Raw genomic sequence first — 20,978 nt, forward strand, 5'->3', positions numbered from 1 at the left:
CCAGTGTGAACATGAGCTCACAAGCTCCATGTGTACCATCTCATACTCTGGCTCACTTTTTTGTTTTTATGTAGTTTTTTTGTATTCTGTACAAATAGGGTGTGGCCCTCCCTCTTGGTGAGCTGGGCATTTCATTCTGTGCATCCCCTGACTGTGTGTCCTGTTGGGACCCGGTCACTCTCAGCCCTTAGTCACATTGAGGACTATTTTAGACCCATGGTAAGGTTTTAATATTAGAGAGTGTAGATATTATCCCAACTGGGTACACCTTGACGTCGGTGGGATGGCTTATGCTTTTTTTTTATCAAAAAAAGTGTTTACTAAGTACATTATGTTTATATGCACTATGCTTTTATTTAGTTACAGCAGGGTATATTTTCACAATTTTTTTTCCTTGGTTTCTCTTTGTCTCATGGCCAGTGTGAAGATGAGCTCACAAGCTCCATGTATACCATCTCATACTCCGGCTCACTTTTTTGTTTTTATGCAGTACAGAGCATTGTGGCCATCACTGCTCACAGTACAGATCCCTGGGGTCCCCACTGCCCCCAGTACAGATCCTTGTGTTCCCCAATGCTCCCAGTACAGATCCGTGTGACCGTCACTGCTCCCAGTACAGTTCCCTGAGGTCCCCACTGCTAATAGTACAGATCCCTGCAGTGCCCACTGCTGATTATAGCCCAATTAGAGAAGAAATACTTAAAGAATATTTTATGCCTTTTACAGATGGAGCTGTGAGATTATCTGGAGGTCAAAATATTGGGGAAGGACGAGTGGAAATATATTATAATGGAGATTGGGGAACTGTATGCGATGATGGCTGGACTGAACGTAATGCACAGGTGGTTTGCCGACATTTAGGCTTCAGGTATTTATAAAGCAAGCAAGACAATGAGCAGTGGTTGCCAACCTCACAATTGTCTGTATTGATAAGGACCAGTTAGAGACTTATAGCTGGTGAAATAAGTATTCAACGTGTCACAAATTTTCTAAGTAAATATAATTCTATAAGTGCTATTGACATGAATTTTTCACAAGATGTCGGTAACAACCCATCCAATCAACGAAGGCAAACAAATCAAACCATAGATGTTCATAAATTAAGTTGTGTAATAATGAGAAATGACACAGGGAAAAAGTAGTGAACACCCTTAGTGAAATTTAGTTATTACTTTGTACAAAAGCCTTTGCTGGTGATAACAGCTTCAAGACGCCTCCTACAGTTAGGCCCAGAAATATTTGGACAGTGACACAAGTTTTGTTATTTTAGCTGTTTACAAAAACATGTTCAGAAATACAATTATATATATATATAATATGGGCTGAAAGTGCACACTCCCAGCTGCAATATGAGAGTTTTCACTTCCAAATCGGAGAAAGGGTTTAGGAATCATAGCTCTGTAATGCATAGCCTCCTCTTTTTCAAGGGACCAAAAGTAATTGGACAAGGGACTCTAAGGGCTGCAATTAACTCTGAAGGCGTCTCCCTCGTTAACCTGTAATAAATGAAGTAGTTAAAAGGTCTGGGGTTGATTACAGGTGTGTGGTTTTGCATTTGGAAGCTGTTGCTGTGACCAGACAACATGCGGTCTAAGGAACTCTCAATTGAAGGGAAGCAGAACATCCTAAGGCTGAAAAAAAAGAAAAAATCCATCAGAGAGATAGCAGACATGCTTGGAGTAGCAAAATAAACAGTCGAGTACATTCTGAGAAAAAAGCAATTGACTGGTGAGCTTGGGAACTCAAAAAGGCCTGGGCGTCCACGGATGACAACAGTGGTGGATGATCGCCGCATACTTTCTTTGGTGAAGAAGAACCCGTTCACAACATCAACTGAAGTCCAGAACACTCTCAGTGAAGTCGGTGTATCTGTCTCTAAGTCAACAGTCTCTGAGATTTGATGTTATTTGTATACTGACGGTCCTGAGGAAGGGAGCAGGTGCTCCTGAAACGCGTAGACCTGGATGAAAATAAAGTGACATTGGTCTGACTATCTGAACTAGTGATCCTTTGGCGCGGCATCAAACACCAACTTCTATTGTCTTCTGGCAAAGCATTAAGAAAGAGGAAACCCAGCGTTTGGTGATGTCCATGGGTTCCAGACTTAAGGCAGTGATTGCCTCCAAAGGATTTGCAACAAAATATTGAAAATAAAAATATTTTGTTTGGGTTTGGTTTATTTGTCCAATTACTATTGACCTCCTAAAATGTGGAGTGTTTGTAAAGAAATGTGTACAATTCCTACAATTTCTATCAGATATTTTTGTTCAAACCTTCAAATTAAACGTTACAATCTGCACTTGAATTCTGTTGTAGAGATATCATTTCAAATCCAATGTGGTGGCATGCAGAGCTCAACTCGCGAAAATTGTGTCACTGTCCAAATATTTCTGGACCTAACTGTATATGGAGAAACTAGTCGCATTCATTGCTCAGGTGTGATTTAAGTCCATTCTCCCACACAACACTCTTCAAATCCTGAAGCTTCCTTGGGATCCTTCTGTGAACTCTGAGCTTTAGTTACTTCCATAAATGTTCTATTGGATTCAGATCAGATGATCGGCTCGGCCATTCTAGAAGCTTTATTCTCTTTGTCTCAAAGCAATTGAGAGTTTTCTTGGCTGTATGTTTGGGATTATTGTCTTGATGAAATGTCCTCCCACGTTTCACCTTCCTCATCCTGGTAGATGGCAGCAGATTTCTTTCAAGAATGTTTCGTTACATTTGTCCACTCATCATTTCTTCAACCATATGACGTTTGCCAGTGCCGTATGCTTAAAAACAACCCCACACCATGATGTGTGTATTATGGCTTCTAAAGAGTTCAGTTTTGGTCTCATCTGACCAGACTATATTCTCCCAGTATTTCACAAGCTTGTCTAAATATTGCTGAGTAAACTTTAAATGCACTTGAATATGCTTTTTATTCAGCAATGGAGTCTTGTATGGTGAGCGTTCATACAGGCCATGGAGGTTGAGTGCACTACTTATTGTTTTCTTTGAAACAAATGTACTTGCTTAATCCAGGTCTTTCTGTAGCTCTCCAGAGGTGGTCCTTGAACAACTCTTCTGATAATTCTTTTCACTCCTCTGTCTGAAATCTTGCAGTAAGCACCAGGTTGTGGTCGGTTTATAGTGAAATTATATTCTTTCTACTTCTGAATTATGGCTCCAACAGTGCTCACTGGAGTCTTCAGTAGTTCAGAAATGGAGACAGCTCACTGGTTTTATCCAGCATGAGATGTTTCTTGTTTGGATCTTATTAATTTTATCAGTTGAACCAGTTGATATTATTTTTCACTAAGTGTCAGGATTGCTTTCTAATTACTGATAGATCTCAGCTGCTATCATGACTTTCCATGGCTTTTTCCATCTCTCTTTCTTCATATGTTCAATACTTTTTTCTTGTGTCATTTAGCAATATTACACATTACTAAATTTATGGTCATCTATGGTTTGATTGCTTTGCTTTTGTCAATTGGATGGGTAGTTACCGATATCTAGTGAAAAATTCATGTTGATAGCAGCTTTAGAAATACTTTGAAAAAAGGTAACAAGTTCATGACTTATTTCACCCGCTGTAACTTCATCTACTTTGGCCCTATGAAACCTCTATTGAAAAGTGACCGACGTGTATGTGCTTATATTCATTGTGGTAGTCATTTTGGCTACAAAATTATGAAAGCACAGTTGATTCTGTCTCCATGACAAACTGATTTACACTTTTTTTTTGCTGCAGATTTCACCATAAATCCAAGGAAAATCTTCAACAGATCTGCAGCAAAAGAAAATATTTTTTATAGATTTTGTTCTGGCTTTTGATGCAGATACTACCCAAGTAGATACAGTGCATTGCGAAAGTATTTGGCCCCCTTGAATTTTTAACTTTTGTAAAAAATAATAAACTGAAAATTGGGGCCATGCAATATATTCGGCCCCTTTACTTTCAGTGCAGCAAACTCACTCCAGAAGTTCATTGAGGATCTCTGAATGATCCAATGTGGTCCTAAATGAATGGTGATGATAAATATAAGCCACCTGTGTGTAATCTAGTCTCCGTATAAATGCACCTGCTCTGTGATAGCCTCAGTGTTCTGTTTAAAGCACAGAGAGCATCATGAAGACCAAGGAACACAACAGGTAGGTCCGTGATACTGTTGTGGAGAAGTTTAAAGCTGGATTTGGTTACAAAAAGATTTCCACAACTTTAAACATCCCAAGGAGCACCGTGCAAGCGATCATATTGAAATGTAAGGAGTATCGTACCACTGCAAATCTACCAAGAACCGGCCGTCCATCCAAACTTTCATCTCAAACAAGGAGAAGACTGATCAGAGATGCAGCCAAGAGGCCCATGATCACTCTGAATGAATTGCAAAGATCTACAGCTGAGGTGGGAGAGTCTGTCCATAGGACAACAATCAGTCGTACAATGCACAAATCTGGCATTTATGGAACAGTAGCAAGAAGAAAGCCATTTCTCAAAGATATCTATAAAAAGTTTTGTTTAAAGTTTGCCACAAGCCACCTGGGAGACACACCAAACATGTGGAAGAAGGTGCTCTGGTCAGATGAAACCAAAATCGAACTATTTGGGCACAATGCCAAATGATATGTTTGGCGTAAAAGCAACAGCTCATCACCCTGAACACACTATCCCCACTGTCAAACATGGTGGTGGCAGCATCATGGTTTGGGCCTGCTGTTTTTCAGCAGGGATAGGGAAGATGGTTCAAATTGATGGGAAGATGGATGGAGCCAAATACAGGACCATTCTTGAAGAAAACCTGTTGGAGTCTGCAAAAGACATGAGACTGGGATGGATATTTGTCTTCCAACAAGACAATGATCCCAAAAATAAAGCAAAATCTATAATGGAATGGTTCACAAATAAACATATCCAGGTGTTAGAATGGCCAAGTCACAGTCCAGACCTGAATCCAATCTAGAATCTGTGGAAAGAGCTGAAAACTGCTGTTCACAAATGCTCTTTATCCAACCTCACTCAGCTTCAGCTGTTTGCAAAGGAAGAATGGGCGAGAATTTCAGTTTCTCGATGTGCAAAACTGATAGAGACATGCCCCAAGCGACTTGCAGCTGTAATCGCAGCAAAAGGTGGCTGGCGCTACAAAGAATTAACTTAAAGGGGCCATATAATATTGCATGCCCCAATTTTCAGTTTATTATTTTTTATAAAAGTTTATACTCCTTCCATTTCAATACGATCACTTGCACAGTGCTTCTTCGGATGTTTAAAGTTTTGGAAATCTTTTTTCAACCAAATCCAGCTTTAAACTTCTCCACAACAGTATTACGGACCTGCCTGTTGTGTTCCTTGGTCTTCATGATGCTCTCTGTGCTTTAAACAGAATATTGAGACTACCACAGAGCAGGTGCATTTATATGGAGACTTGATTACACACAGGTGGCTTATATTTATCATCATCAGTCATTTAGGACAACATTGGATCATTCAGAGATCCTCAATGAACTTCTGGAGTGAGTTTGCTGCACTGAAAGTAAAGGGGCCGGATAATATTGCACGCCCCACTTTTCAGTTTATTATTTTTTACAAAAGTTTAAAATGAGCAATAAATTTCGTTCAACTTCACAATTGTGTCCCACTTGTTGTTGATTCTTCACCATAAAATTAAAAATTTTTATCTTTATGTTTGAAGCCTGAAATGTGTGAAAAGGCCGAATACTTTTGCAAGGCACTGTAGGGGCAGGGGTGATGTATGTCTCAAGCCAGTTAGCATTGCAGCACTGGTGGGTAGAACAGTATTATTAAGAGAGATCTGTTAGGCCGGGTACACATATCCGGCTTTTCGCCGGTTTGACGGATGCGGCGCACGCCAGTACATTGTATACAATACACTGGCAGCGCAGCAAGCGCCGGTCACATGCTGACATGTGACTAGAGCATGTGACCCGGAAGTTGCGTCGCTGCCACTGTACTGTATCATACTGTACTGGCGTACGCCGCATCCCTCAAACCGGGAAAAAACGGATATGTGTACCCGGCCTTACCAGGTTGTTGTACCTTCATCTGTGAGCAGCATAATGTAAGGTAAACACTTTGATTTCAGCGGTGTGTCACTAAAGGTCCAGTCACACTAAGCAACTTACCAGCGATCCCAACAACGATAGGGATCGCTGGTAAGTTGCTAGGAGGTTGCTGGTGAGATGTCACACTGCGACGCTCCAGCGATCCCACCAGCAACCTGACCTGGCAGGGATCGCTGGAGCGTCGCTACACGAGTTGCTGGTGAGCTGTCACCAGCAACCAGTGACCAGCCCCCAGCGCCTTGTGGAAGATGCTGCGCTTGGTAACTAAGGTAAATATCGGGTAACCAACCCGATATTTACCTTGGTTACCAGCGCACGGAGCTACACGTGCAGAGAGCAGGGAGCAGCGCACAATGCTTAGCGCTGGCTCCCTGCTCTCCTAGCTACAGCACACATCGGGTTAATTAACCCGATGTGTCCTGCAGCTACATGTGCAGAGAGCAGGAGCCGGCACTGACAGTGAGAGCGGCGGAGGCTGGTAACAAAGGTAAATATCGGGTAACCAAGGACAGGGCTTCTTGGTTACCCGATGTTTACATTGGTTACCAGCCTCCGCAGAAGCCAGCTCCTGCTGCCTGCACATTTAGTTGTTGCTGTCTCGTTGTCACACACAGCGATCTGTGCTTCACAGCAGGACAGCAACAACTAAAAAATGGCCCAGGACATTCAGCAACAACCGGCGACCTCACAGCAGGGGCCAGGTTGTTGCTGGATGTCACACACAGCAACATCGCTAGCAACATCACAAAAGTTGTTCGTTAGCAGCGATGTTGCTAGCGATGTTGCTTAGTGTGACGGGGCCTTTACTGGGCTGCTTGCTGCAGTTTTGATAAAATCACAATCTTATCTGCTGCAGATCTATCAGTTCTCTGAATGCTTAACTATTTATAACCCCACCCACATCGCTGATTAACGACTTTGTGTACACTGTGCATAGGCAGAAAGCTGCTGATCAGCAGTGGGGTCAGGGTTATTATAGAGGGCTTTTGCATATAGAGAACTACACGGCAGCAGGTTTACTAGTCCTATAATGATGATCTCCTGCTGAAAAAAAAATTATATTTAAAGGGAACCTGTCACCAGATGTTCATAATACTTACTTACCTAACGGTCGGTGCGGAGCAGATGGGTCAGATGGGCATCTCCGTTCTGAGCAGAACTCCGTCTCCGTCCTGAGCAGGGCAGATCATAGTGCTCCTGCGCAGGACCTCACTGTTGGCTAGTGTAGATGACGTAGAATGCGTCATCCACATTAGCTTCAGAAGAAGGACAAAGATGGCCGAAAGAGGAGGTGCGGGACCTGGAGAACGGAGACTCCCATGCGACCCGTCTGCTCCGCACTGACCGTTAGGTAAGTGTTATGAACATCCGGTGACAGGTTCCCTTTAAAGCCCAGTCTTTTTGTTTTGTGGGGAGATAAGTTGCTGACAAATGTTCCTTTGTACTGGAAATTTAGGGAAGATGGCTTTCGACTAAGCGATCATTCGTCCAACAGCTAACATGTACCTCTAATATATGCCACTCTATAGCCATATAATAATATATGTGTGCCAATGGCCATAATGCAAAAAAAGTGTATGTTGATCCACTGTGTAGGAATTGGATGTCTACTGTACTTTTCTTTATAATAAAAAAAAATATGTGCTGAACTGTATGAGTGCAATGATAGCGAAAAGGACACTGCTTGTCCACTGCTGGGAAAATGGGGGCTAAAAAAAACTTTTAGCATATTTGCCATAAAAAATGGATGGCTTCCTTTTTACTTTAGTGTTTCATCTGTCTTTTTTTTATTCTAGTGGTCCCTCTAGTTTGGCATCAAAAGCAGAGTTTGGACCTGGAGGCGGGTTGATATTTCTGGATGATGTGTCCTGCACAGGCACGGAGCGCTCTCTAGTGGAATGTTCACATAGTAGCTGGGGTCAGCATGACTGCTCTCATTCTGAAGATGTGGGAATCCGGTGCTCAAATGACAGCAATGACATAGCTGAACCACCGTCTGGTAATACCCTTGTTCTTCTGAGTCAACCAGCTGCACAATATAGAGTTTATTACTTATCAAACATATATTGCCCTGGAGTCCATATTTTATTAGAGGATCCTAATTGTTTCCAGTCTCTTTACTTTTAGACTTTTGGTGGATTATTGATTATTAGTATTAAAGTTCACTATTTCATTATTTATAATAATATTACTAATGTTGTATACTGTAGAATCGATGGACAAATTATATTTATATACTGTTATGGCCAAAAGTGTTGGCACCCTTGAAATTGTTCCAGCAAATGAAGAATTTCTCCAAGAAAATTATTTTAATTATCTGTCATACATATGTTTATTTCCTTTGTGAGTATTAGAACAACACAAAAAAAAACAGAGAAAAAAGGCAAATCGGGCATAATTTCACACAAAACACAAAAATGGACCAACCAAAATTGTTGGGACCTTTCCAAACTTGTGGGTAAACAACTTTGTTTCCATCATGCGATGCTCGTTCAAACTCACCTGTGGCAAGTAAAGGGTGCTTTACACGCTGCGACATCGCTAGGAATTGCTTGCGATGTCGAGCGCGATAGCACCCGCCCCCGTCGTACGGCCGATATGTGGTGATCGCTGCCGTAGCGAACATTATCGCTACGGAAGCATCACACGCACATACCTGCACTGCGACATCGCTGTGACCGGCGAACCGCCTCCTTTCTAAGGGGGCGGTTCGTTCAGCGTCATAGCGACGTCACAGCAGCGTCACTGAACCGCCGCCCAATAGAAAAGGAGGGGAGGAGATGAGCGGCCGGAACATGCCGCCCACCTTCTTCCTTCCTCCTTTTCCGGTGGACGGAGGTAAGGTGATGGTTGTCGTTCCTGCTGTGTCACACACAGCAATGTGTGCTGCCGCAGAAGCGACGAACCACATCGCTACTGAGCAGAAAACGATTTTTTGTTTTAGGACGACCTCTCCATGACCACAGATTTTTCCCTCTTTTCGAATCGCTTACGGTCGCTCAGAGGAGTCACACACTGCGATCTCGTGTCACAACCACCGTGACCTCGACGATCTCTCCTTAGCGATATTGCAGCGTGTAAAGCACCCTTAACAGGTGTGGGCAATATGAAAACCACACCTATAACTAGATAAAAAGGGGAAGAGTTGACTCAAGTTTTGCATTGTGTGTCTGTGTGAGACACTATAAGCATGGAGAACAGAAAGAGGAGAAGAGAACTGTCTGAACTTGGGAACCAAAAATGATCAAAAATATCAACAATTGCAAGGTTATAAGTAAATCTCCAGAGATCTTGATGTTCCTCTGTCCCCAAAAAATTGATGAAAGCTGTCAACACAGGATAGTTCAAACAAATGGTGGATAAGCAGCCCCAATCAATTTCCCAAAAAATTTAAGCACGGGGTGCATCAGTGTGAGTGAAAACTATCCGTCGACATGACATGAAATGCTATGGCAGGAGACCCAGTAAGACCCCACAAGTCTGGCTCTGATATACGAATTTTTATTTATTACAGTTCACGTATGGTGCATCATAAAGCAAACAGTGTACGCATGAATAGCGGTTTCAATGCGTTTCAGGTGTACTCAGCACACTTAATCAAGATGAAGGGTGCTGAGTACTAGAGTTGAGCGAGGATCTAACTATTCGTACTCGCTATACTCATAACAAATACTGTCCAATACTCGCGTATTCATTCCGAACAGCATGTGCAATGCAAGTCAATGGGGAAAAACTCTCAATGTACAGAGTAACCCGAATGCCGTACATTTCGTGTAAGTAGCGAATAGTGAGGAATTCGGGTTACTCGTTACATTGCGAGTATTCCCCATTGACTTGCATTGCACACGCTATTCGGAATGTATACGCGAGTATTGGACAGTATTCGTTATGAGTATAGCGAGTACGAATAGTTAGATATTCGCTCAACTCTACTGAGTACACCTGGAAGGTATATGCTCAGTGTGCATATACAATTGTAGGCACATAGAGATATGGTATAAATCTCTATCAGGTTAATAGTACAACACAAATACATTCTTATGCATAAGCCTTAAAATAATTTATATCTGATGACATTTTCAGGGCCCTTTGTTCGGCTGATGGATGGGGAAAGCACTAAAGAAGGCCGAGTGGAAGTATTCCTAAACGGACAGTGGGGCAGCGTGTGTGATGATGGATGGACTGACAATGACGCTGTTGTTGTTTGTCGTCAGCTAGGACACAGGTCAATGCTTCCTTCTTATGTTTTATGTATCTTTTTTCTGTTTTGTTTTTCTTTCTTTTTTAATAGTTCTGCAAATTGGGATGCTGATCTGGCATATATTCTAAGTCATATGCAAAGGATTGTTAAAAATCCACATTTGACTTTTAGAATCGCTACTTCCAATAGGTGGCGCTGCGCTAGAGTTTGTCTCATTTACTAGAGAGACAATTTTAATAGTTCTGATAATTACAGCACAATTGCATGTTTGCAACACCATTTCTAACACTGACCTAGCTAAATCTAAGCCATAACACTGTTTTTTGTGCCCTTTTTGGTTCATGCCGGGCCTGTAACAAGAACTGACTAGTAAAGGTAAAGGAAACTACAGCCCTGTGTTGTCCAGTTATTACTGGTGTCCTCAGTTTTGCACCCCCAACATTACAACACTATAGTCTACTACACCCACAGTGGCGGCTGATATTGGCCTCACAGCACAGGTGGTGTCACGAACAGCTCCCCCATCATCCCCATCCCCAGCCTTTTATGGACACCTGGGGTCACGGAACCGGGCAAGGCCATCGCGGTGTCCCAGGATAAATATCGCAGACTGATATCGAGTAACCCCCGCCCCGTGGGCGCGTCACCTGTGTCTGCCATAACTGAACTGCATGACATCTGAGGACAGACTGATGTTTCACATGCATCCATAGATTTGTATGGGTGCGCATGATCCGAATATTGGAGCTACTTAGAGCATCCTGCGATTATTTTCTCATGCCAAATTGGATAACTCTGCCATGTTATACACTTGTGTGTGTGTCCTAAATGTGATGGTAACTGGTGACAAATGCCGCACCTTTAAGGCAGAGATTAGGGACCCACTCAGAGGTTCGCTGTGACATTGCAGTGGGCTTCATACAGTCTGATCAAAATGTTTCGCAAGGTGTTTGTACTGGTGACAAATGCAGATATCACTGGAGCTGTTCTAGGCAAGGATGGAAAATTATAGTTGAAAAGTTAGCTATATATGATATTAAGGCCGGTGTCCCACTTGCGATTGCCTTGCGTGTATCATGCGCGAGTTTTGCGGTGCATCATCGGTCACGGACCCACACTCTGCTCACAGGAGCGGGTTGGTTGTGTCGCGGGCGGAGGAGGGGACGCCGTGCTCTCCCACTGCTGCTCGGGTCCGGCCGCCGCGGCTGCTGCAGCCTGCCGCTGCTCGGTGGCTCGAGCGATGGGCCGGATCCCGGGGACTCTAGCGGCGCTCCTCGCCTGTGAGTGAAAGGGGGTTTTTGGGTGTGGGGATTGTTTATTGTCCGTGACGCCACCCACGGTTGTGGTGATTTGGTTGACACCACCGCTGCTCTGTATGGGGATCCCGGGAAGGATGGTATGGAGCAGCCAGTTGTTGTGTTGCCCCTCCGTGGGTAGGGGTTGGTGATCCCGGGGCCCAGTGATGAGGTGGGAGATGCAGGGCTCGGTGGGGTGCAGGGACGCGGGGGCAGCGCTGTGCCCTGCGGCACTGTGGTACTCACTCAGCCTGAGACGTTGACACAGTTTTCGGTAAAACACACGGCTGGAAAGACGGTTCCCACGGACGGCTGCACTTGCTTTCCCCAGTAGGTGACGGTGATGTCCCTTTTCCTTGCACCTAGATACGGTTGTTGGTAGCGATGGATTCCCACCGGTTACCCCACTCCCCGGCCTGGATATAAGCCGGAGGAGCCCCACTTCTCTTGCCCGCAGGCGCTGGCCCTGAGAAACTGGTGCCCTGGCGGTGGCGGTGTCTCTCTGTTACGGTTGGACTGTTGCCTTCAATCGGGACTTGGTTGTTTGGAGACAGACGTCCCCTTCACTGACAGATTTGGCAAATTATGGCGACTCCTAGCCTTGCCGGGATCCGAAAGGCCCCTGCCCTGGTGCTGACTGTTCTTCGTATACTGCTCCAGACCGCCGGGCCACTACCCGTCCGCGCGGTCCTTCCAGCAACCTCCGAGCAGTCACCCCTGCGGACTATCACCCCCGTCTGCTGACCTTGCTGACACTGTCCTGGCACACAGCCGGACCAACTTCAGGCTTTACTACTCTCACTTCAGCTTCTTTCTTTAGCTGTACTACAACTTCACTTCTACTTTACTTCACTTTCCTAAACTTGAACTCCACTATTTACTCCTTCACTTAGCTCCTCACTCAAGCTCCCCCTGAGCTGACTGCCTGGTTCCTCCTGCCTCCAGGGCTGTGAACTCCTCGGTGGGCGGAGCCAACCGCCTGGCCCACCCCCTGGTGTGAACATCAGCCCCTGGAGGAAGGCAACAAGGATTTTGGTAGCCTTGGTGTTCCTAACTGGGGTGTAGGGTGTGGTGGTGCAATGACCTGTGACCCCTGGCTTGCCCAGGGCGTCACAGTTGCATGCACCTCTATGCAGCCGACCCGCTCCTGTGAGCAGCGTGTGAGTCCGTGACTGGTGATGCACCGCAAAACTCGCGTGAGATACACGCGAGGCAATCGCAAGTAGGACACCGGCCTATTTCTGAAAAGTGGTATAACATGTGATGTTGTTACTACATTGCTTTACATTAATGGATGTCAAATAGCATGTAGTGTCTAGTAACATAATGTACAACATAAATAACACAGCTTATCCCAGTCTGAAAATTATACAAATTAAATACATTGCCTAATTTTTTTATATAGGGGTCCAGCAAAGGCAAGAACAATGGCTTATTTTGGTGAAGGACAAGGGCCAATTCACTTGGATAATGTAGAGTGCAATGGAACTGAGCACAAACTCGAAGAATGCAAGAAGCAGGACAGTGGCATACACAACTGCTGGCACAGTGAAGATGCTGGAGTTATATGTGACTATTTAGAGAAGAAAATAAGTGGCCTCACAGGTACCGGAATATATTGTATTTCTGTAACACCAGAATCCCTGCACTGCTCTGCTACCTCTTCATGGCAAGGACACCAACATGCTCACTGCCACAGCTGGCCATCGGTGTCTGCTCTGTTCCTCTTGCCTGCCTGTCCAGGGTGCTTTGTCTTTCCCAGTGCCTGTGGACATCACCAGGTCTCCTAGCAGGATCTTTAGGGCACGTGTGCTCGCTCCTGGCCTCCTAAAGGTACAACACGCGAACCTTAAAGTGTCTCTAGCCTATGACTGGGAGTCTCTGTGTATTAAATGCACCTTCCTTAGCAGGGAGGTGCCTGAGTAATTAGGTTCCCAGTGTGCTCTGTCCCGCTAGCTTATTCAGATGTCTTGTCAGTATCAGTTCCCGCTGATTACTCCGACTCCGTCTTGCCAGTCTCCAATACCGATTCCTGCTTGCTGCTTCTACTTCGTCCTGTCTGTCCACCCGTACCTGCATCCCTGACCCTCTGGTCAGCTGCTGCAGTATGGGGCACTGCCCTAGAGTGGTACCTGGTCTTTATCGACAGTCCAGGGCATCCTCACCATCAGAGGCTCCGGCAAAGATGTGGTAGGCACTTAGTCACGCCCCTTCATGGAAACCCCTGTCCTGGCACAGTGGGTTCACACCTGACAGAGTGACAATTTCATCACTTAGGTCTCATGCAGATGTCTGTGAAACACGGTCCGAGCACTGACTGCAATGCACGGAATTGGCTGTGGGTCTCCTGACAGCCTCATAGAAATAAATGAAGCTTTCATGCTTGGGTCAGGAGACCTATGGCCAGTCCGTGCATTGCAGTCTGTGCTTGGACTGTGTTGAACGGATATCTACATCAGCTCTTATGTAGCAAATGATTAAGGTGTAAATATACTGTATAACTGGTGAAAGACTAGTAATATGATGCAACATTGTCTGTATTCTCTTTAATAAATCCCTTGCAAATTTTAGAACTCAAAAAGCCTAAAGCTATAAAGCATTATGTATTGTACAGCTCAGGTTAAGTTAGGTGTTATTAACTTCTATGGAGTTTGACTGTTACATACATGTAGATTTGATGCCATGTTCAACTCTTGATGACTGATACATACCTGTAATTTCAGGAAACTTTCCAAAATAAGTTATGTGTGTACGTGAGGAATAACACTATTTAGGAAATATCAATATTATATGACTTGGACCAGAGGATTGGACATTTTGTAACTTAATATGCACAGTTCTGCGTTCTCTATGTGCCCATGGGACTCTGTACCCGCGGATTTTGCCGCAGAAAATATTGCGGTTTTATCTCTTTTTTTAAATATTGCGGAGTGTCTGTCTCCATGCTGCGGTATGTGCAGCTGTGGAATATGCTGCGGATGTCCCGCAGCCGCACATAACTGCATGTCAATTATTCCTGCGTAAATACCTGCGGAAATCCCAGCCCTCCAGTATGGAGATTGAGGCCGGGACTTCCGCAGGTAAGTCGCATGAATGTCTGCAGGTTTACCGCAGCTATTTCGCTGGAATCCCGCAACTATGTGAAGCTGCGGATTCCGGGGAGCTGCTGTGGGAAATATCCGCGGGTACAGAGTCCGATGGGCACATAGCCTTAGGGGTACTTTGCACACTACGACATCGCAGGTGCGATGTCTGTGGGGTCAAATCGAAAGTGACGCACGTCCGGCGTCGCTGTCGACATCGTAGTATGTGAATCGTTTTTATTACGATTAATGAGCATAAAAGCGTTGAAATCGTATGATCGGTGTAGCGTCGGTCATTTCCATAATTTCGGAAGGACCGATGTTACGATGTTGTTCCTTGTTCCTGCGGCAGCACACATCGCTGTGTGTGAAGCCGCAGGAGCGAGGAACATCGCCTTACCTGCGTCCCGGCTGCAATGAGGAAGGAAGGAAGGAAGTGGGCGGGATGTTTACGTCTTCTCATCTCCGCCCCCCCTGCTTCTATTGGCCGTCGCTGTGATGCCGCACGACCCTCCCCCTTAGGCAGGAGGCGGTTCGCCGGCCAGAGCGACGTCGCGGGGCAGGTAAGTGCATGTGAAGCTGCCATAGCGAAAATTTTCGCTACGGCAGCTATCACAAGATATCGCAGCTGCGACGGGGCGGGGACTATTGCACTCGGCATCGCTACCATCGGCTTGCGATGTCGTAGTGTGCAAAGTACCCCTTAGAGTTGGAATGGACCTCCTGGGTCATCTAGACCAACCCCCTGCTCAAAGCAGGATTCACTAAATCATCCCAGACTTGTAGCACAGAACCACTTTGGACAGCCCCTTTGAATAAGAATAGTATCTTAGCCATACACTTATTGCAAGATATTTTGCTACTATGAACCGGGCCTAAAAATGCCATAGCAAGAAATGCTATTCCTACATGGTGAACAACCAGTGGAGATATTATGATGTTGGCTTGAAGACCAATATGGTCAAAAAGGTGCAAACCTCCATGCCCTTCCAAACCTCAGCACTGGCCCATAGGTACTTGTATTCAGAACGTCACCCTGAACACTAGACCTAGGATAAAACCTCAATGCATCTGTGTGGGGATTAAAACTACCTCAAGGTTAGATGTGCAGCCTTGTGTCAAAAGGTATCTTGGATAACATTATCTCTTCCCTCCTAGGAAAAAAAATGTACACCTCTTTTTTTTTTTTCCAAGAACCATCATTTTGTATTTTTTTATCAACATAAAATAATAATATTTTTATTTGTAAAGCACAAATACATTCAGCATCACTTTACAATTAAGAGGAACCTGTCAGGTGAAATATGTACCCAGACCCACAAGCAGTTCTGAGTGTATATTGCTGATCCCTGCCTAACAGTGCCTGTATCTAGTAGCATAGATAAAGGGATCTTTAGAAAAAGTATTTCTACAGATTCTTTATAATATGCTAATGAGCGAGGGGACAAGTCCCAAGGCTGTTAGTTCCTGCGCTCATTTCACCCTCTTAGCATGGTAGCACACCTACAGGGGGCGCATGTAATTGTGTCCGCTGATCAGAAGTCCCGACCCTTTCGGTCATAAACACTAGATCTCTGTGAAGCCGGGACACGTACACCCGGCTTCATACTGCACATGAACGGAAGTGCTGGGCATTCAAATCTGTGGTGACAGCGGACACAGGTACGCGCGTCACCGCTGGTGGTGCTGCATTGAATGGCATGTTAGTATGTTCCTGTAGGCATGTCAACATGCTAAGAGGGTGGAACGAGCACAGGACCTAATGTCCTTGCGACGAGTCCCTGACCTCATTAGCATATGGTACAAGATCTTTAGAAAAAGTATTTCTCTTTATCTAGATACAGGGATAGTTAGGCAGGGATTAGCAATGAAGTCCAAAAAAGAGATCAGACGGCACTCTCCAAAGTATAAATGAATGAAGATCTTCTTTATTTAAGAAATGGTGCAGGATAAAAAGCAGGAGAGGAGCTAGGTGTAGACCCCCTCCAGGACGACGGCCATTTCACGTCTAATTATGCTTCGACAGGTCCATGACTGGGATTAGCAATATGCACCCAAAACTTCTCGTGGTTCTGGGTGCATATTACACCTGACAGGTTTCCTTTAAGCGGGGGCTTGTACAGACAATAAAGACAATACAAAGTAGCACATAGTTAAATAATTATAGAAGTGAGGGCCCTGCTTGCAAGCTTACAATCTATATAGCCGTATGAGGGTTTGTTTTTAGGATGAGTTGTAGTGTTGAATGTGTGAAAAATCCGTCATGGGTCTTTTTGTTTATATGTCATAAAAGTGACCCAGTAACATGTTTCTACAGGTCACTACAGTTTTTGTGATTTTTAATTGGTTAAAAAAGTAAAAAACTTGGTAATACAAATGTTTGTTTGTTATATCCATTTTCATAAACCCATCACTTTTCAATTTTTTCTGTCGATGGACTTGTGTTCCAGGTTTTCTGCCTGGGGAGCTGTCATTTCTGTTGATGCCATTTTGGAGCAAATATGATATTTTGATTGCTTGTATTGAATTTTTTTGTGGGAAGTCTGGAGAATGAAAAACAGCAATTCTGCCATTTTTTATTTTTTTTTTAAAAGACATATAATATTTAAATAATGTAATATTTTCATAGATCGTACTTCTACTGACATGGCAGTACCAATATGTTGATTTTTATTAATTTTTGTTTTGAAAAACTCAATTATTATATTTTTATTTTATTTTTTTAATGAATGTTTGCTTTATTTTTTAGAACCCCTAGAGAACTCGAAACTGCAAATGTTTGATCACTAGTAGATTTATATACCTCAATGCTACACAATTGTAGCTTATAGTAAAATGACAGATCTCTAATGAAGTTCATCCAGTAGGTCACTGATTTCCAAGGCAATCCATTGTGTTACAATGTGAAAGGGGGGGGCTATGGAATAATTGAGCCAGGCAATTGTGCCATTTAAGTGCTGCTAACAATGGCATTTACTTGGTTACTTGCTGGGCATAGAGCCAGAGGCTGACGTCAGAGAACCCATCGCGGTGCATGACATTAATGCCATGTGCTGCCCCGGCTGTGGAGGAGAAAGATGACAGGCAAGAAGAAGCTTTTTTTGAGTGTGTATTTTTGTGTATGTGAAGAACATCAGGAGGACAACATTATGATGGGGGACATTATTACATGACAGAGCCAGGAAGGGGGACGTTATTTCAGGATGGGGGACATCTTTACAGGATATAGGAGATTATTATAGTGAACAGGAGAAAAGACATCATTACAGGATTTTTGAACATTATTATAGGATGGTGAACATTATAATTATAACAGGATGAGGGGCAGCATGAGAGACATTATTACAGGATGTGGCCAGAATAACGACATGGAGGCAATGGTAAGGCAATATTACTGTATGGGTCCAATTGGGGGATAAAAAAAAGAGAAAAAAATCTAAGACTCGCATCCTCCATAATACAAACCTCACACCTCCATCTCCAAGACTTCCCTCATGCTGCACCAGTTTTCTGGAATGCACTACCCCAAGTGATCTGACTAACAAGCCCCCATGTTTTAAATGTGTTTCAAAAACACATCTCTTTAGACATGCCTATCACCTCCATTAACTAGCCTAAATCTCCCCTTGTTCCCTCCTTATAAATGTTAATCATAATCTATTCCCTTTTGTTCCTCTCTGTCCACATCATACATGCACATAATAGCACACGATAACTGCACTTAGACAGATCCTGGCTGATGACCGTATCATGCAGCTCTATATGAAAAATCTATTTATTATAATGATGGAAAGATCATACATGACAAGTATGTTTTACCTGTTGTATCCCCCCTATTTCCTTAAAGATTTTAAGTTTGCGAGCAGGACACTCATTTCTGTAACTGTTGAACTATCCGGTACTTTGTTGTTTTTTTTTTTCATTGTCTGTAGATTTCCACACTCAATTGTAAAGTGCTGTGGAATATGTTGGTGCTATATAAATGATATTATTATTATTATTATTATTATTATTATTATATAATAAAGAAATGCAAAAATACGGAAGAATTTGTGCTCAAAAATTTTAGACATGCCTAGGACCACAGTTATGCTTTTAGATATATTTATTTCTAGCTGCTCGGCAAGAGGATATGTTCTAGAATGGAAAAGTAGTGTGGCTTATCAGAAAGTAACATGGTGTGGATTAGAATATTGTGCAGCAAAATTGTGCTAAAATTGATTATGCATATTATTGATGCAAAGTGAGCCAACCAATAGGTGGTGTAAACTAAAGATGTACCAAATACACAGAACAAAAATATAGCCTCAACACTTTTGTTTTTGTTCCCATTTTTCATGAGCTGAACTCAAAGATCTGAAACTTTTTCTATGTACACAAAAGGTCTTTTTCTCTCAAATATTGTTAAAAAATTTGCCTAAATCTGTGTTAGTGAGCCTTTCTCTTTTGCTGTGATAATCCATCTATCTCACAGGTGTGGCATATCAAGATGCTGATTAGACAGCATGAATATTGCACAGGTGTGCCCTAGACTGGCCACAGCAAAAAAAACACTCTAAGGCTAGTTTCACACTTGCGTTTTTTTCCTTCGGTCACAATCCGCCGTTTTGGAAAACAGCGGAATCCGTTAATGGATTCCGCTGCTTCCCATAGACTTGTATGGACGACGGATTGCGACGGATGGACCTGCGTTGCTTCCGCTGGCCAGCGCTGCGTTGCTTCCGCCGGGCAGAAGGAACGCAGCATGTAACTTTTTTTGTGCGTTAAAATGAAGCAGAGCGACGGATTCTGTTGGCGTCCGTTGTTTTTATAATGGATGCCAATGGTGATGGATTCCGTTAGAATCCGTCATTTGATGGATTCCGTTAACGCATCCGTCTTTACACAACTGTGCATGCCCAGATGTGTAAAGTCAAGAAAAAAAAACTATAACGGATTCTGTTGTTTTGTACGATCCGTTGCATCCGTTGTGCCACTATATGCAACGCATCCGTTGCATCCGTCACACAACGCAATGCAACGGATTCCGTTCAACGAAAGTGTGAAACTAGCCTAACAAGTACAGTTTTACAGTGTTGGGGTGGTCCTGAGGCTCATAAACCTATTCAGTATCTGGTGTGACTTCCATTTTCCTCATGCAGTGCTACACATCTCCTTTGCATAGAGTTGGTCAGGTTGTTGCCTTTGGAATGTTGGTCCACTCCTCTTCAATGGCTGTGCGAAGTTGCTGGATATTGGCAGGAAAGGAACACGCTGTCATGACGCCCATATGTCACCCATTGAGCATTCCATACATGCTCAATGGGTGACATATCCGGTGAGTATGCTGGGCATACAAAAACTGGGATGTTTTCTGCCACCAGGAATTATGTACAGATCCTTGCAACATGGGGCCATGTATTATGCAGCAAGATGAGGTGATTGTTGTGTATGAATGGCACAATAATGGGCCTCAGGATCTCGTCATGGTATCACTGTGCATTCAAAATACCATCAGTACAATGCAACTGTGTTTGTGTCCAAAACATATGCCAGCCCATACCATAATCCCACTGTCACCACAATGAACCACTAAATTCAAACATCGTCATCAGCAAACCACTCACCCATACAATGCCATACATGTAGTCTGTCATCTGCTCTGTTCAGTGAAAACTGGGATTCATCCATGAAGAGAACACCTCTCCATCGTGACAGACTCCATAGAATGTGAGCATATGCCCACTCGTGCCGGTTATGATGACCCGATGAGAACGACTAGTATGCAGATCAGCTTCCCTGAGACAGTTTATGACAGTTTGTGCAGAAATTCTTTAGTTGTACAAAGCAATTATTGCAGCGGGTGGCTGGTCTCAGATGACATTGACGGTGGAGATGCTGGATATGGAGGTCCTGCGTTAAGCGGGCTTTACACGCTACGACATCGCTAATGCGAAGTCGTTGGGGTCACGGAATTTGTGACACACATCCGGCCGCATTGGCGATGCCGTTGCGTGTGACACCTATAAGCGATTTTGCATCATCGCAAAAACGTGCAAAATCGCTCATCGGTGACATGGGGGTCCATTCTCAAATATCGTTACTGCAGCAGTAACGAAGTTGTTCCTCGTTCCTGCGGCAGCACACATCGCTGCGCGTGACACCGCAGGAACGAGCAGGAAGCTCTCCTTACCTGGCTCCTGGCCACAATGCGGAAGGAAGGAGGTGGGCGGGATGTTGTGTCCCGCTCATCTCCGCCCCTCTGCTTCTATTGGGCGGCGGTTCAGTGACGCTGCTGTGACGCTGAACGAACCGCCCCCTTAGAAAGGCGGTTCGCCAGTCACAGCGACA

General features: G+C 44.0%; 1 protein-coding gene across 2 annotated transcripts in view; it reads left to right on the plus strand.

Annotated features, from left to right (window-relative positions):
• Positions 1-20,978, plus strand: part of LOC142310960 (neurotrypsin-like) — a 121,840-nt gene that overhangs the window by 79,848 nt on the left and 21,014 nt on the right. For both annotated transcript variants that reach the window (XM_075348844.1, XM_075348845.1), the window contains exons 8-11: positions 727-868; positions 7,866-8,068; positions 10,153-10,294; positions 12,971-13,170. In XM_075348844.1, the coding sequence (XP_075204959.1) occupies positions 727-868; positions 7,866-8,068; positions 10,153-10,294; positions 12,971-13,170 (687 nt within the window). The remainder of the gene's footprint in view (positions 1-726; positions 869-7,865; positions 8,069-10,152; positions 10,295-12,970; positions 13,171-20,978) is intronic.

Source organism: Anomaloglossus baeobatrachus, chromosome 5 (genome assembly GCF_048569485.1).
Source record: "Anomaloglossus baeobatrachus isolate aAnoBae1 chromosome 5, aAnoBae1.hap1, whole genome shotgun sequence".
Taxonomy (NCBI): Eukaryota; Metazoa; Chordata; class Amphibia; order Anura; family Aromobatidae; genus Anomaloglossus; species Anomaloglossus baeobatrachus.